Source organism: Micrasema longulum, unplaced genomic scaffold (genome assembly GCF_059751315.1).
Source record: "Micrasema longulum isolate JH-2025_06_02 unplaced genomic scaffold, ASM5975131v1 h1tg001310l, whole genome shotgun sequence".
NCBI lineage: Eukaryota > Metazoa > Arthropoda > Insecta > Trichoptera > Brachycentridae > Micrasema > Micrasema longulum.
In genome coordinates, this window is record NW_028278497.1 from 22,924 (window position 1) to 41,346 (window position 18,423).

The 18,423-nt window shown below is 30.6% G+C and overlaps 1 protein-coding gene across 1 annotated transcript in view; it reads right to left on the minus strand.

Moving 5' to 3' along the window:
- LOC148275965 (dorsal-ventral patterning protein tolloid-like) overlaps positions 1-18,423 on the minus strand; it is a gene marked incomplete at its 3' end in the record, with an annotated part of 231,950 nt that overhangs the window by 20,444 nt on the left and 193,083 nt on the right. Inside the window, exon 4 of the mRNA XM_088234965.1 lies at positions 6,515-6,583. Coding sequence (XP_088091091.1) covers positions 6,515-6,583 — 69 coding nt within the window. The remainder of the gene's footprint in view (positions 1-6,514; positions 6,584-18,423) is intronic.

An 18,423-nucleotide genomic window follows, 5' to 3' on the forward strand; every position in this document is an offset into this window, starting at 1 on the left:
TTAATTGAAGAAAAACAATGTACTTTGTCACCACATGCTAAGGATTTATCGAAATGATTAAAAGAACAAGTGGGTTTTAAGTTTCTTCCGAAACATCACTTCACTCTTACAGTTTCGGACCTCTGCTGGGAGAGCATTCCATGCCGTAGGGCCTGCAACCGCAAATGCGCGTTCGCCGAATTTAGTGCGCTTTTTGCGTAGAGGTATAATAACTTTTCCTTTCGACGTAGATGTAGCTGATCTAAGCGTAAGACGTCTGTCAGCTAGTTCATCTGGAATGCAGAGTTACCTTAGATATTCCGGAGCAGAGTTGTGCAGTGACTTATACATAAGCCAACAGAGTTTGTATTCCACCCTCTGTGGAAAACGTAGCCAGTGTAATTCCCGAAGTAGTGGGGTGATATGACTGAACTTAGAGATTCCAAAAATAAGTCTCGCTGCGGCATTCAATACAGACTGTAGGCGAGTCATTTTATTCATTGGTAGACCTGCGTAGATACCATTACAATAATCGACTCTAGAAACTACAAACGCATTTATTAATTGACGGGCGGCATCAACTGGCAAAATTTTGCAATAATTCAGAGAGAATACGGGACTCCGTTTGTGTGAAGAAAGGCCAGATCTCCTGTCGATTTTTAATTTCTCTACCGTATATTTTTTCAAGCCGTCAGATAAGTCATAGTACAAGTTTTTTTTTTATTGTCGTGAATTTATTCTTATTTTTTGAATTTCAAAATCAATTTCTTTATTGAAAAATGTGTTTCGTGGTTATTTTATATTAACATGCCATACACATACCATACATGTATATTGAAAATTTAATATGTATTTCGGTATCCTCTTATTTTATTAGTAGTAATTCGCCTTTCATGCGTAATAATTCAATTAAAACCATTCAACCAGTAAAACCTGGATTTCAAGGGAAGGTTACATACCCGTTAGTTAAAAAGAAAGCTACAGACATCGAAAAAAACTTTATATTTTATATCAAGGTGTTCCCTAGTAGCGAGTGGGCGAAAAATATCTGGTATTCGTCTCTTGAATGAGGATCAATTTAATTTCGCAAGAGTAGGGTACGTACCGTTCGAAATTGAAAATTAAGGTAAAGGGCCGAATTTCACGTGGATGATAATGGGTTTTGAATTTCCTTCATTTCTTTACTTGATATACGAAGTAATATACGAGTATGTACGCGCAGTGCGTTTAAATCTTTAATGGCCTTTGCTGATGTGTGCGAGTTTTTAAATAAAATATTCAAGTGTAGTAAACATAAACGAAATTTGTATGTTACTTGGTTCACCGACAAGCACTGTGCCGAATAGATTTAAGTAATTTGTCACAATTTTTTTGTTTCGCGTGGGCAATACTTTTTGAGGTAGACGGCTACCGCCGTGCGCGTCACTTCTAGAAACAATGCAAATGGCGGAAAAGTGATAAGACGTATTTCGGTCGAGACGAGGAAGGGATTCGGATAATCCGGTAAGCGCCTTAATAATCTGTAATCTCTATAATTGAAAACGAATCTTGGGTCCATATAATAATTTTCTGAACTCGACAGGATCCTTTTTTATCCCTATATATATATTACTTTATTAATTTGAAATTATATCTTAATTGACCGCGTGCGAAATTAATCGCTAAGCGTGTCGAACCGCCACAGTATGGAATAGCTGAACGCATTTTCACAACATATCATGCGTAATCCTTCAGTCAAGGACACGATTTTCATCGGGCTGTTAAACTTTTGACTTATTTTCTCGGAAATTACCATCTGAATCTGATGATGCAGAGTAATGCCTTGGGACTTAGGATATAGAGATTTTGGTATTATTTATGTTTTCTCTGGATATTCATTGTTTACCTTTAAGACTGAAAAAGCACACATTATGATAAAACTGTAAATACTTTTAAATATCATTATAAAATACATAATTTACTGCCTTAGAACGGGGAAGCTATCCCTAGTTAGGCAGTTTTGATGAACCAACAGCAAAAATAAAAAATATGTGTGTTTACTATTACTACTGAATTAATTTGTTGTATAAATAATTACTTGTATATTGCTGTAATAAATATGTAAAATAATAAAAATAATTTTTTTTTTAAAAAGTGCAGTTTATCTCCATATTGTTTTCTGATAAAAAAGTTTCGGTATTGCGTTTTCAAGTAACGGCATGAAGAAATATCACAAAGAACACGAGGTATTATGCTCAATTAGTGAAATCATTCTTCAGCCCATGATTGTCAGGAGGAATCCAGTTTCGTCCCTGTAAATGAAGATGCAGATTTTCTTACTATTGGCCCACTTTTAATGATTTTTTTGTATATTGAATTGAGGTAGCGCTGTAAAAGATTTTTACCTTTATAGTAAAAATCTAAAAATATTTCAAAAAGTTTTGTAAATTGAATTGAAAATTCTAAAAAATTTCAATTAGTTTTGTAAATTGAACTGAGGAATCGCTGTGTAAGATTTTGACATTCATTGTAAAAATCTAGAAATGTCGCAAATAATCTTGTAAATTGAATTAATTAATGTTTTTATGTTTATTATTTGAATTACAAGTATCTGTTATATTGAAATGTCTGATTCGATATCAAGGAAGATTTTGTTTCCAGATATATAAATTAAAATGTTAGATCAAGGTATTTGTCAAGAATATAAATTTATTTACTGTATCTATATTGTGACGCTTCATTAGAAAGCAGACATGGTTATGTAGTGTTCCTACGGGTATTATTAAAATAAATGATGTATTAGGGATTTTCAAATTTGGATATAGCATTAAATTATGTTTGTCTCTATCGGGATCTATATTTTGTGAATATTAGAATAAACAGGTTTGAATTTCAAAAATGTGTTTATATTCGAGGATTCAAGTGGTGCATAAGTCACTTGGGATGGAAGGGATTTGCCTCGGTAAAAGGTTTTAATGGTCTCATGTTTTATTCGGCTCTGATGGTCGGTGGATGAAGAAGTTCAGGTAGGTGCTTCGCCCCCCGGAACTTAATCATCACAGCACTTACTTATTACCATAGGTACACTGTACAAAAATTTCTAATGCCTAAAAGTAGATTTTCCGAAAGCACGCGAAAGAATAAAAAAATATCAAAAAAACAAATGGTATTCTGAACATCGTATCACTTCACACAGTGCAATAATCAATTTTTCGGCTTTGTTAGTTTAAATCCATACTTTCATATCTGCTGATCGTTGATTTATTTCATAAAAAGCTATTTTTCTCGTTCCCTTTAAATGCTTTCATATTTCTTTAAAAAGCTTCTTCATCTGTACGTACAGTCTTTTTGGGTGATCCTGTGTAAGTTGGATACCTATTGTCGACTGCGACACGATACAAACTAGTAATACAAAAACACTTTCTAAACAACACATAGTTTTTCTAAACAACACATAGTTAATACACAATAAATGTAACGGTAGCCGGAACGTCGTAACGAATCCAACTAGGACGAAATCACAAAAAATATATACTCGTATGTTGATAAAAGCGACCATAAAAATCCACGCACCTGTTATTCTTCTTATGTTGACTCATATCGAGTGTTTTAACGACAAAAGCTATTTATATAAATAAATCACTTTTGATTGTTGTCTTAATTTGCGGTTTTACTAATACTATTAATATTTGACATTGTTTAGTAAACGTTTTTTACCGTTAAATACTGTTTTTACTTGATATGACTGATGACAATATTTTTTCTAATAAATTTCAGTTTGTTAGAATTTATAAATTTCAGATTTATTCACCCACTTTATACTGTTTCTTTCAGTTGCTGTTCAATATTCCGCTCTTCAGTTTTCACAAAATGATTAAAATATTTTAATTTCGCTCTTTTTAAAATAAATTATCACTAATCGCCAATTTCTTTACTTTTTCGTATTTTCTTCTCTTTGTTCGAGTTTCAATTTTATTATATTTTAGAAACAATTTTTTGAATGTAATTCGATGGTAAGAAATAACACTCGTTTTCTTAAGATTATATAAAGAAATTATTCATTGTATTATTAATAAAGTTAAGGATACGTTATTATTATTATTTTCTTATATAAATCTTTTTTTATAGCATTTCTATGAATAATAAAAAAAAAACTTTAAATTCTTTAATCATTTTTTAATTTGATTTTATTTTATTGTTTCAAAGTGATCTTAATTTTATTTTGTTCATCTTTAATTTTTATATATGTAACTAATTGTAATGAAAAACACATATTGCTGTAAAAATACTATTAAAATATGTATTTTCAAATAGGGTCAAATTGCGATTTTTTAAAAACATGGGTATAGTGAGCGTACAGTGAAAGGCGACCAATTCAAAATTTACGGTTTTTAATTTTTGTTACCAAGTTTTAATGCTGGATTGTATTTTTTACTGAAAAAAAAACAAATCTATTCATATTTAAAACTTTTTTTATAAAATCGATAATTGTATATTGATGAAGTCAGTCTATTAAATCTGCCACAGGAAACATTTACAAAATCAAAATACTTCCATGCTAACACAATACTTTGTTAATGCTTTGCTTTTCTTTTTTTAAAGCAAACAAAAAAAAACTTTAAATCAGTAGTCTACTAAATAGCCTACTAATCTTCTATCTTCATTTGCTAACAAACAAGAATTCTGACTTGGTCAGCTTTCATTGTATGCTCACGGTACATTTTTATGTATGTTGTCGTCAAGAGCTTTTATTAAATAAAAAAATATATTTTAACTAATTTAGCCATAAAAAAATAACTATTATAGCTATATAAATAACGTCAGTGCGTTTGCCTAACATGCAAGAGGTGTCAAGTTTGATTCCCGGCATGGTTGACATGAAATACTTATTAACAAAATGTGTTTTTACACTAGAATACTTTATAGTCCACGGACTGGCACCTGAACCGTAAGACTGATCATTACCTGCATGTAATAAAATTGATCAAGATATGCTGCGATTGGTGTACCAATGCAGTGCCCTATTCATCATTCGGTACAGAAAGGGAATGATGATGATGAAACAATAAATAAAAAAAATAATTAAAAATGAGTTTTTTCTATTAAAATACTGATTAATAAAATACGCAAAAAGTATTTTCATGCGTTTTATTCATTAACGTGAATTGAATTATTTACTGACACTATTAAACCTTTCAGTGGCAGACATATTTTCTATGGAGAACACTTGTACAACGCCAGATTTTTTTATTCACATTTTTTTTAAATTAAAAAAACAATTGTATTATTTACACAATAATTTAAACTTAAATACCCAAAATAAAATTTATTCAATTTTACACACGGGTTTTCTTCATTTTTTAATTTGAATAAAAAAATAATATTTCATGTCAATCATGTCGGAAATCGGACCTAAAACCTCTTGCGATATAGACAAACGCGCTAATCACTAAACCACGAGGCGGACATACCAGGCAAAATACGCTACGATTGGTGTACTAATGATGTGTCTTTTGCACCATAAGGTATAAATAAAAGATTGACGACGATGATCATAAAATCCTACATAATTTATTTTATCTATGAATATCTGTTTTATGTTTAAAGTGAATAAATTTGACAACAAAGATACTTAGGTAATCATGATATCTTATTTTTTTCTTAAGGTAAAATAAATTCATTTAAACAGAAACAACCAGTATATACTCTAACCTAACCTAACCTAACCTAAATACCGATTTCGCTCCGGTCGTATAAATCCACACGACACGATAAAATTAGGGCGGATTGTTTTTTATTATATTATTTATTTTGCAAAATAAACCGAGTGAAGATTATTTGGACTCGTGGTGTACTGTTTTGTGTGCTTGTCATTAAATAAATAGATTAAATAAAAATAAATCCGTCCTATGTAATTTTACCGCGCAGTGTAAATTTCCACTACAGGGTCAGTTGGGGACCAGTGTAACACGTGGTACACAATAACAGTAATAATATTTTCTTCATTGCAACACTTTTTTTCGTACAGCCAATCAGAATTCAATATCCGTCGTCTTAATACAGAGCTGATTTAATAACAGTACGCATGAGTTTTGTAGTGTTTGCAAAACATGCATTTTGTTGGAGTGAAGTAGTGATTAAAAATAAGTCGTTTCGTTGCTATTCTAAAAGAGTTAAGCATTGGTGAGTATTTCCTATTATTCGTAAACCATTTAATAAATCAAAAAATTTGCCGTTTATTCTAATCTAACTTTTTATAATTAAAAGCAAATAATTTAAATACGCTCCGGGGTCCTTCAGATCTGGGGTACAGCGTAACAAGTACGTGATTTCAGAAAACCACGTATGTTTTAATTTACAAGTATGTTTTCTATTGTTTCTTTTTAGTAAACTCTAGCTAAAGTACAAACAATTGATTTCCTATAAGAAAAGTAGTCATTAAATAAATTTTAAAAATTCCAAAATTGCATAAACTATTTTGTTACACTGTTATCTGACCCTACGTCTGAAATGGGCCAAAGCTAGTTTATGAAAAGATTATGAAAGTGTGACGTACTTGGCGGTTTGGTAGGGGCGGGTGTTGGTGCTACTCCCCTCTCCCCCGCGGCCGGCTCGCCCGGGGACCCTGCACACCACACCGATACTTTATTATTATTCAAACAACATCTAAGCACTACATGCAAATTTGCTACTTATGGACCATGGAATAAGGGACACTATTATATAACCAACAAAGAAGATTTATACAGGTTGATATATTCCCATAGAAAAAAATAATAGGAAATAGTTCTACATTTAAAAAAACAATATTTTTTTCTCTACGACCAATTTGTAATATATTTATGAATTTTTAATATATTAATGTTTTAACCCTTAAATTTATATAACTCAAGCGTAAAACATATTTTGATGATATTTTTTTTTTTTTAGAAAAAAAAAATATAAGCGTTCTTATAATTTACCCAAATATTTCAATTTTGGCGGCCATTTTCAACGAGTTGTAAATAACTCACTATTAGAAAATGGAAATCTAGTTGGGTCAGATGGGGTTCGAACCTCAGATCTCTGATCCGTAAGTCCGCAACACTAGCCACGGGACCACAACCCGATTCTGAATATTAATTTCAATTTTTACACACTGAATATTAATTTCAGTTAAAAAAAAAATCTCATCTCTACATTCGTACATATATGATTGTAATTAATTTTGAAATTTGTCATGTATAATAGGATAGTAAAATATTTTACTAATCCTTTTACTTATTTTGTGATGAGAAATATTTGAACCAAAATTAAAAGTATTGAATTGGGACAATTTCTTGGCTTAAACGAACGCAGAAAAATTACCATCACTAATTTTGAAAAAAATAACATTAATGAAAATAAAAAGTATGCAATTGTGTTATTTTTTAAACGTATTTTATGTTTCTAACCATTGACTTTGTAAGTTCGTCCAATACAACTGTGTCACTCTCACTGTATAAAAAAAAATATTTAAGAGGGAACGCGGCCCGACTTTTCTGGATTATGGTATAAGAGTATTTACTATTGGCCTGTCTCATTTTTTTTTGAAAAATTGTTCATTTTAGGAGCTAGAACCATCCAAATATCTGAAAAACGACCAGTTTTATCTGCTATCTTCGTTCGCCCGGTTTTAAAATATGATGAATAATTTTTAAAAACAGAAAATGTACCTTGTAATTTTAAAAAGAACAACAAGATTGGTTCAGTTTTGAGGTGCGGAAAATTGTATAATGAAACATCGATTTTGTCGATTATATTAAGACATAATCAGTCCGACAAACAGTTGTCTTTTTCGCTCAGTAAAGGGGAGGCATTTGCAAGTGAATGACAGAAAAGCAATGATCAAATACCTATTCATCAAAATTCCCATGCACCGCAAATACTCTTTACTCTCGTTTCGGAAACATACAAACGAACATCCTGAGTATTTTGTGCACTCGACTCTGATCTTTTTATTTGTGTTCAAAGTGAAACATTTTGTAGATGATTTTTAAAAAAACCTTCGTCACCATACTCATATTAACAATCGACTGATACACCAAAAAACAGCGAATCTTACGCTTCAGATGGTCCAGGGACAACAAAGTATGGCAGTATTAAACCACTATTCCTACAAATACTCCACACTGGCTTTACCAAGAATTATACCCGGACGAACCATACATTGGAGGTTAACCCGCCAGCAACTACACTACGAAACGCGTAGGATTTTTATCTGGGATAAAAATATTAACAACATTTATCTTTTAGTGTAAAACACTAGTTTGATTCTATTTCACACACGAAAATAATGATGAATTAGATGCAATTTTTTAAAAATGTATTGGTTGTTTGTGGTTTTCTGTGTGTCCAAGAGAATGAAAAATTCAGTTATGTACGTGAAATAGAACCAGAACCCTGAACGAGTGTTTCCAACTTGATGGCTGCTCTCAGGTCAAAATCCTGAATAAGGTTATCGAGAGGAGATAAGTCCTTCTTGAATTTCTGGGTTGCATTCCTGGCAGAGTTGACGATTAATATTGATAACAAAGGTTTTTTGAACTGTAGTATTTCATCGATCCTGAACTGGCATCTGAAGCGTAACACTGTCGCGCTAATTTGATGTCACATGTGATCGAATTACCTTGTATTTGCTTTACTAATGCAGTATTTTATGCACCTCTGGGTGCGGAAAGGGGGTGATGAAGATAATTTGCTGTTTACGATCTATTCACCTACGTTTAAATCGTGCTGAATAATGAGTGTGCTATTTTTTGCGTCATATTTTTAGATTTTCGTATTTCCTTTATAGCTTCACTGACTACAGTCAGCGATTCTGTCTGACGACGCACGTATAAAACTATAACAATTTGACAAAGAATTTTGAGAATGTGAAAGGTATTTAGTATTTCCCTTTACTACCATACTCTAAATGAATTCTATCTGGAGTTTTGGAGCGTTTATTACGTCATGTCATTTTATACACCTTTCGTATTCACTTTGATATAAAAATGCTTTGACAAATACCCCACAAAAATCCAGAATGGGGGATAAACATGGTCTTTACACAGTTATATATTTATTCAATTTAATATATTAACGTGCATTTGTTACAATTTCAGCTGCAATACATATTTAAATATTTTATGCATGTTTTTTATTCAATTATCCAACAAAATGAATACAAAAAAAATAAACATATTTTATATTTGGATTTATATTTTTTATTTGTGTATGTAGTCACTCCGCTGGCCCATAAGCACGTTCTGGAGTGTTAGTGTATTATTTTTTTAATATACGTAACGTCATGATCGTTAAACAATGACGTTTGTGATTTTCAACTTTACATGAGAAAATGCCATTAGGCAACAATCCCGCTAATATACAATTAAAATAATGTACAAAAAGTTAAATAAATAAATAAATGAGAGCTGTTTGATTTTTTCGAGAAGTGTACTTTCACAAAAATTATAATTAAAGTTTATAATTTTTTTAAAAGAAATAAGAAAATTTAATTAAAAATTCGTATGATATGCTTTCGTTTTCTTTATTTATAAAAATAAATAAATTAATTAAATTTGAAACTTGTAAAGAATTTAAACAAAAAAAAATTATACATATACTTATACGTGTAAAAAATGGTATTAACAAATTGTTATTAAAAACAAATAATGAAAATTAGTTTAAAGTAAGTATATATAAGATAATAACCTAATATCTGGTACACAAAAATATTTGATACATTAATTTCAGAAAAAAGATAGAATAAAAATAATACACATAAAAAACAGAGAAAAAATTGTATGAAAAAGAATGTTTCATTGCGACATTAATAATTAGTTTTAAACGGTGCATTTAAGAACGTTTAAAATGGATAATTGTCGTATTAAAAATGTATATGTGGATATATATAGATGTAGATATGATATATAATGTGTATTTAATCGCTTAGTTAGTTCAATAATGATTCATTCCAAACTTCTCCAATACTGACACATACTACATTCAAACGTCAATCAGAAAATTAATTACCTTCCGAAATTCTTCGGCTTTAATGACGAACAAACATTATATTAGAGGATGACATGGCCAATAATAATGGAGTGACGTCAAAGAGGCACACTTCCGGCGGTGACAAAACATACCTTTAGTTTTATCTTTATCTGAGGAACAACCCGCTTTGCCATCATTAAAACTGTGTTTTGCGACAAGATTAACATTTATAATGACCGCGTGATATCACGAGATTATGGCGGTTTATTTTTAGTCTAACAGTGGAAATCTAGGATAGTGGCAGAGTTCACCCACGCGGTGATCCACAGCTAAAATGAGTCTTTAAGTTTCAAAAACAATTTTGCTTCCAGAGCCTGTATAAGAGTTTTAAAAATATAAGAGAAATGTTTAACCAGGTGAGGTGGGATGCCTGCTACTAATAAAAGTTTTTAAAATACATTGTTAATGTTAATTTATTGTCTTTTTTTCCACAGATAACTTCATGTGTGTAATTAATCTCTAATTCATAAACCTTAATTTGCATTATCTCCAATACCCCTTTCAATAACTGAACAACTGTCAATAACTATCGTCTTTCTTAATTGTATTTCCGATTAGTTTTAAATATATTTTATTTTAATCAAATTAATTTGATTTGATAAAAACATATCGACGCTGGAAAGGAAAAAGTTACCAAGCTACATGTAAGAACTTTACAAAAGAGCGTTTTTTTTATACTAAAGAATCCCGTTAATTTTAATTTAAATTATGTAGGAATTACGCCAAAATAATACGAATGTATAAGAATTTTTTACATGTCGTTTGGTAACTTTTTCCTTTCCGGCGTCGATATTATGAATATAACACTTATTGTTTTATGAACTTTGTAGATTTACTTATTAGTTTGAAACCCAGTGTTCAATAAATTGATCGTTTAATTATTTCTAAAATATGAAATTCCACAATTTTCATAATCTTTATCATAATTATTATTACACATTAGTGTACAATTGAAAATATTTTTAAATAATATTTACAATCAACAGTTAAAATGTTTCAGCACAAAGTAAATGATTTAATCATTAATAATTAAATATTTTTTTAAATAAATTCACATGTTAAAGCTCTGCATGCCCATTAAAGAACAACTGTAATTTGAAAACAAAGAACAATTATTTTTGATCAGTCTGTTTTCGTTTGCTTTTAGCTATAAGCCCGTTAAAGTATACATATTTTCGTAATTGAACTTTTAATAGTAATAACATAAAAATAAAAAATACCAAATGATTCCTTAAAAACTAAGCATAAAATCAAACACTGATTTTATTTAATCAAACGCAATTATCTAGACCTTTATAAATTCGATAATGATTTTTAAAATTCGTCAATGAACTCCCTTGAAATCATTTAAATAATAGCGATTTCTTCACAATATTTAGGTATCTTTATATTCTTACTAGTTATTTCATTTCATTTCATTTATTTATTCAGATATTTAGAACATTACAGAAAAAAAGACTCAATTCATTCTAAATACAATAAAAGATCACAAATTACAGTAGATAGTTGTGTTATTAAAATAATATAACACAATGTAAAAAGAAACATTAAAAGTTAGAAAGTGCTTTCCTAAAGGAAGACCCACTGTCGTGAAATATGTCGACATCCGAGGCGATGTGATTAAGTGGCAAGATTGCTCTACCAACCGGCATAGCCATTGGCAGGTTGGTTCTGCATCGTGGTAGGTAAAACAATCGATGCTGTCTTTGTCGAAGATAGTTATCAGGTACGAACAGACCTACATCCATCAGAATTTCTGAGTTTTGTATGCGACCACCATCGCCTTATATGTAGGAATATGTATTCGAATGTATTAAATGCTGTATTTTATTTCTTACTTTACATATTTTATCTATGTACCATACTTGTAAAAGCCCTACAGGCGTTTATGTGAAATAAATCAATAAATATAGGAATCACGCCCAAATAATAGGTACTCGTATACTCGTATACATAACATTAATTAGCTCTTCTGTAAAGCTGCTATATGTTGCTAAAGAACTTTTCCTTTCCACTGTCTATATGTTATTTCACCGAAGTGTAAACAACATATTTTTTCATAGCGTTAAACATGTCGAATTTCGTGCCAAAAAAAGAGTATTTTCGGGGAATTAAACTGAAATCTGTAACTGACGCACATATAATTGCTGTGGCGACTTACGCCTTGCGGCGACCATGCCCTGTCGGAACATCACCGAACATCATCATCATCATAATTATCTCCGCTCCACCATGATCAGCTAGGTGTAGTGTATTTTCATTAAAGTAAATATTTTTAAGTAAACAAATTAATAACTATCGCTTTGAAGTATATTTTAACCTTGTACATTACAAGCAAGGTATTGAATAATGCAACTACATATAAAAAATTAAAAAAAAGGTGTAGTGTATTATAAGCTCCACGAACCTAAGGAAACCATCACGGTAGATCGCTATCGCCTTCAATTGATGCATTTGGACGAAATGCGAGGAGCGAAACGACAAAGTAATTTACTAGACATTCCTTCCGATTACCATTTATTCCTTTATTCATTTATGTGTAAGTACTATTTTTAAGTAAGTGTGTTAGTATTTAATATTAAGTACACATACATATTAATATATAACATATTTACAACTTGATACCATTTATAACTAGATATTTACATAAAATTTTGAATACATGTTTACTGGGTGGGGATAGGAGAGTAAGGATATGAATATGGAATGGGACCTTGATATTGGAGAGGTCGGATGGGAACTTAGGATAACAATCATTTATGGGGCATAAAAGAAAACATGGCTTTAATCTTTCTCCTCAAGCTGATATTAGCACTTGGCAGAGTGCCAGACATGAATTCTGAACAGGTAAGAACCATTACAGCATAGTTCAATGCGCATTCTGCATATGGAGGATGTCTCAAACTTGTTCAGAATCACTTTGGAAAACCAAGGCTTTTTCGTTACATTTGGTTTCAGCTGGAAAAGAGGTCTTCCCTTGGCTTAGGAGGAAGCTACCCAATATTCTCGAAGTTGCTTCTCCTAAATTATAACGAGGAGATCACCCACTGGTAGTTAATTACTGTATGTAGGATCCCCGGAATGGACTGCCTCCTTTGCTAACGTGTCAACTTTTTCGTTCCTGGAAATACCACAATGGCTAGGAATCCAAGACATATCAATGCTTTTATTAGATGCCTCTGATAAAGAAAGAAGAAATCGAGTTTCTCCGCAGAGCTTGTCCTCGGGATAAGAGGATGAAGGAGATTTTATTTTTTGTAAGGCACTCAGAGAATCCGATAGGATATGTTTATTAACATCAACCTAACGTAAAAAATGTTGCCAAAAAACTGAAATCACATTGGCACTTTTTGACCCAAGGCACAGAATTATAACACATAATTGTGCATCCAGAAACCAGAAACCAATCTTTATTCAAAATTTCTAAATATTCCACTTTTTTTCAAAACTCATTTGTAAATAGAACCTGCAATATGTGGAATCAGAAATTAAATTGTATTGATATTAAAAGCATATCTTTACTTTAATAAAAATTAAATTACCAAAAAAAATCAAGTTATGATGTTGCACCTTGAATCCGCAGCCTATTTTATGCAGGTTATGTGCAGTTCTATAGGTAGGCACATAATAAATGAACACTGTATGGTCAACTATAGTTGTATTATATATTATAATGTGCAACTGTGTGACCAATATTCAAAAGTAGATATATTTTTAATGATTTGTATTACATTTACATTTTTATAATATTATAAGTTTTGTATGATTAGTTATTTTACGTTATGTATAATTTTTATGTGACAACATTTACAGTAAAAATATTATATAGAAGCCTCTAATTAGACTTTATGATATGCATTTAAAGTATAATTGTACCTTATAAATTTATAAATGTCTGTTGGCTTTCCAATGAAATAAAATAAAATAAAAATAAAAATATTGTACACAAAGCATTTTGATAGAAAAGTAGAAACGCTTCCAGATCCCTGAGACTTTCTGATTCATTAAACATTTTCACACCTTTATAGTGAGTAACGTTTTGTAAATGAGGATTTTTATATAAAGCATTGTGTATGTAAATACGTAATAAAGAATTTGAATAGAGAGCAGATAATTTTGTGTATCTTTGAACTAAAATAGGATGCTGAACTTCTTAATCCACAAGAATTTAACTTGTAAATAAGTCAATGAATATAATTATATAAATGAAGTTAATTTATAAGAACAAAATGGCGTTCTACTTCCAATAATAAACAGATTTCGGTGTCGGGAATTTTCGCCAATTAATCTGCCTTGTAAACATTCCAATCTTGAAGCTTATAGCTATAAATAATGTATTTAATATAATCTAATTTGTTTGCAATCACACGCCTCGGGGATCTTAATAGAGACATTGGATAAATATCACAAAATACACTGAGCCACCTCAAAACAATTATTCATGAATTGATGGATACTATACAGAACAATAAATTATCCTGAAATAAATAGATCTATCCTAGAACGGGTGGTAATATCTTAATTCCCAAATAAAAACATCTACAGAACAACATTATTATACTTACAGAGGAATATTTTTATTTAATGAAATGAACAAAGATAATAATAAGTACAGTCACGAATACAATACATTTAAGAAAGAAGTGAAAAGTTACATTTATAATACTTCTTTATGTAGCACTGATTGAAAACACCGTTTATAATATTTTCTTGTCATTTATATATGTTATTCTCAAAATATTAATAAATAAAAATAAAATAAACAAACTATTGTAAGACGTCACTCCCCAAAAGAACTGTTTATTTCTTTTACGTAATGGGAAACGTTAATGTAAATATATGTATTTAATTAATGTAAAATTGTATTTCGTAGTGATATTATATTTTTATTTGTTGTCTGAATAAAAATATATTTTTATACATAGTGTAATATACTATGTAATAATCAGACACGTTATTATTTTTATCACAGTAGGATAAATTACCTAGAAAGTAAGATTATTTATGTAAAAATCACTTCAAGGGCGCTGTACAATAAATTAATATCCCCGCACGTCTTGCAGCTACAGAGCTCATGGAAGATTGGGCTTCTAGTTCCTTGTTTCCAATTATGATATCTTTCAATTATAACAGATAGAACCTAGATTACATTACATCTTACAGCCACAGAGCAAATGGACAATACGTAATCTAGCCCCCATTAACATTATGTTTTAATTTGAAAATGAAGTTTAGTGTTTGAATTATATTTAAAAAAAAATTAAACACATTTTTAAAAATATAAGTTAATTTATAACAAGTCTGGCAAGTTCTAAGCTCATGGACTGTTGAAATTTTAGGCCTCATTTACATAATTTAAGTATTTTATGGTTGATAACCTTTACATATTGAAGCAAGATTACCAATCGTCTTGCAGCTATAAAGCTCATGAACGAGTAGAATTATAGAAACATAAAATTATATCAATAAATTTGTTAAAAAAAAAAAACAGATTAGATAGTTTGTCAAATTTTCATGCTAAAAAGTAAACAATAAAAAATAGGGCACTGCTTCAATATTACGGCTTACAAAATAATGAAAGATATCCTAAGGGTTGGCTTTGGAGTTTTAAGGTTTCATGGTTACCGACGGACATATGGCTAACAGGCTGCTCGCTGATTCTTGGAAGACGGTAGATGCACATATAGGCCATTACCGAGGAATTGTACGTATTGTTCCAATGACTTGGTGTCCATTTTGGTCAGAATTGTTTCGTTTTATGACAGGTGCGCAATATTCCCGCTCAATTCACCTTTTTTCGTAAATATTAGACAAATGCATTTTCGAAAGTGGTATAAGGATTGATTTATCATTTTGTTTTATTCCGATACACAATTAAATAAGGGAGAAGAAAGCAAATCACGATATATCACGTAAGCTTCATGTAATCATATTTTCCTAGCTCACATATATTTCCGTGAGACTCATTTCCCTGGCAACGTCACGATATTTCTGAAATTAAAGGGCTGAAACCATTATTGACGCTTTAAATTTATATTTACAAAGCTAAACATATGGAAGAATTGAAGAAATACAGATATTCAAACATTGACACAATGGTGAGTACACGGTGTGTAAAGTGGTCATTTTTACCAGCCAATCTGCCATCTATTCTGCTCTCTGAGAGGCATTCTGGATATTGGCACTCTCAAAAGTGTGTGTTTTGTTCTGCTTCAATCCCCTGCAACCTATGGAATAGTTGGCTGGGGAAGTTGTGCGGTATCCATCTTAAAGCCTCTTAAAATTTCACAGAAATTATTATTCAGAATTTTATTCCGGCCTCCTTCAACATACCCGTCAGAACAGTTGTTCCAATACGTAAAGGTGCTGGATATGAGGCAACTGTACCTAACATAAACACTTACACACTTCTGGTCGAATAATAAGGAGAGATTTCAGCAAAATTCTGGTAAGAGGTTTTCCAAGAGCACGAATTATGTCATACCTGAACTCGTTCGACTTTTGCTCGAAAACATCACTTCTTTATCGCACTGAGAGTGTTTAATATATTGAAAGAGCGTATTAAGCTCTCAAAGACTAACACCGTTTTTAAGAGAGAAATTCAGAACTGGATTTTTCTAGTGGTAGGGATTTAAGTGGGAAACTCCTTCCAAATGTTTGAGTTTGCCGTTGACCGTATTGAAATGCCATTAATTTATTTTTCAAAATAATTATTATGTTTCTGATCATAGCATCAAAATTATAAAAATCATGATTTAAAACGTCTGCTTGCACTTGTATATAACATAAAAATTATTCCTTTTTAAACTAGTAAACAACGTCGTAGACTACCCTTTACTCACAAGTTCTTCAGAATATCTTGTATCCAACAGAAAGAGACTCCATGCTACATTTAATTTGCCAGTACCTAGGACTAACTCAAGAAAAAACTACCTTTTCTTTAGAGCATGTCATTATTATAATACTGTTCTCTCCGGTCACGCAGACATTTTTCATCTATCCTGTATGAAATATAGAAGATTCCTTATAGACAGTACACCCGCTTAATTATACGATAGCAGTAATTATTTATGTACTCGTATGTTCATAGTTATATTTTGTACCTTTTACATTATTTTTATTTATTATTTTTATTTTCTTATTCTTTAAATTTAAATTTATATTGTTTCTATTTACTTTATTTTTATTACTGTGTATAAATATATGTATTTTTATTTGATTTGCAACTTCTATGTGCCTAACATTTCTTAATTGTTAAATTGATAATGTACTTAATCAATAGCTTACACCACTATGGAAAATTTATATTGACTGTTTTCACGATTTTCGCTTATATATATTCTTATTTTCTGTATACAATATATGTAAAAACTGTTATTTTTTTTCGCAAATAAAAATAAATAAATAAAAATTTGTTTAGTCTCTCTGACGATATCGGTCACGATGAAACCCGGTCACTCGTAAAAATTATAACTAAAAAAGAAATAAAGCTGTATACGTATTTTTATTATTATAATTAAAAAGCAGTTCCACCAAAAAATTTTATTAGAAAAACTCACACTTTTTGAAATAAAAATAAACGTAAAGCCTTTAATTTGCTTTATCATATCTGAAGAGCATTTAGGTGTCCATTATAATGACATGTGGAAGTAATAATTAATCTTAGTTTCGGAATGCTACGCAACAACTGAAAACGAACTTAGTCTTTATAAATGTCAAAAGCAATGATAAACCTTCGTCTGAATAAATATTGTGTTAAAGAAAGAAGCGAAAATATCCGGAAGAGGAAAGAAATTTCATTAAAACATCCCTTTTATCGGGCGAATAAATAATCACGGTCATAAATTTCGCCCCTGGGTACATTAGCACCGATCACGAATTTTTTTATCGTTGTGGTAAAAGTAATATTAAAAGTGATCTATATCGAGTTTAACATAAAAAAATTTCAATACTGCAATTGCACGTAGTTACACAGAAAGCAGCCAGCCATAGGACATGAAACTGAGATAATAGCACATTTGTGAAAAGGGTGAATAATCGAATCTGCACAACAGTTGGAATGTTTTCGACTTTTGACAAAAGATAAACAATGAATACATTAGTTTTTAAATGTTGTAAACAAGAATCTAATTACGTATTTGACCAGTTTTTATGATTTTTAAAATACCATAAGATTATTCTCGTACTGTGGGTGTTTTCTGCAAATTGAGAAATGCCGATTTTGTGATCGACACTATTTTCAGAAGGTGATTATTACAGCTTTTTGCACGAAAGCGACCTGGCAGTTTTTAGCAAAACATAAAATAGACCTTACTGCATCCGATTACGCCAAAATATCATTTTTCAAAATTGTGGACTGGCTGCTTTCTGCATAACTACGTTCAATTTATTAAGTTAGTTTATGAGGAT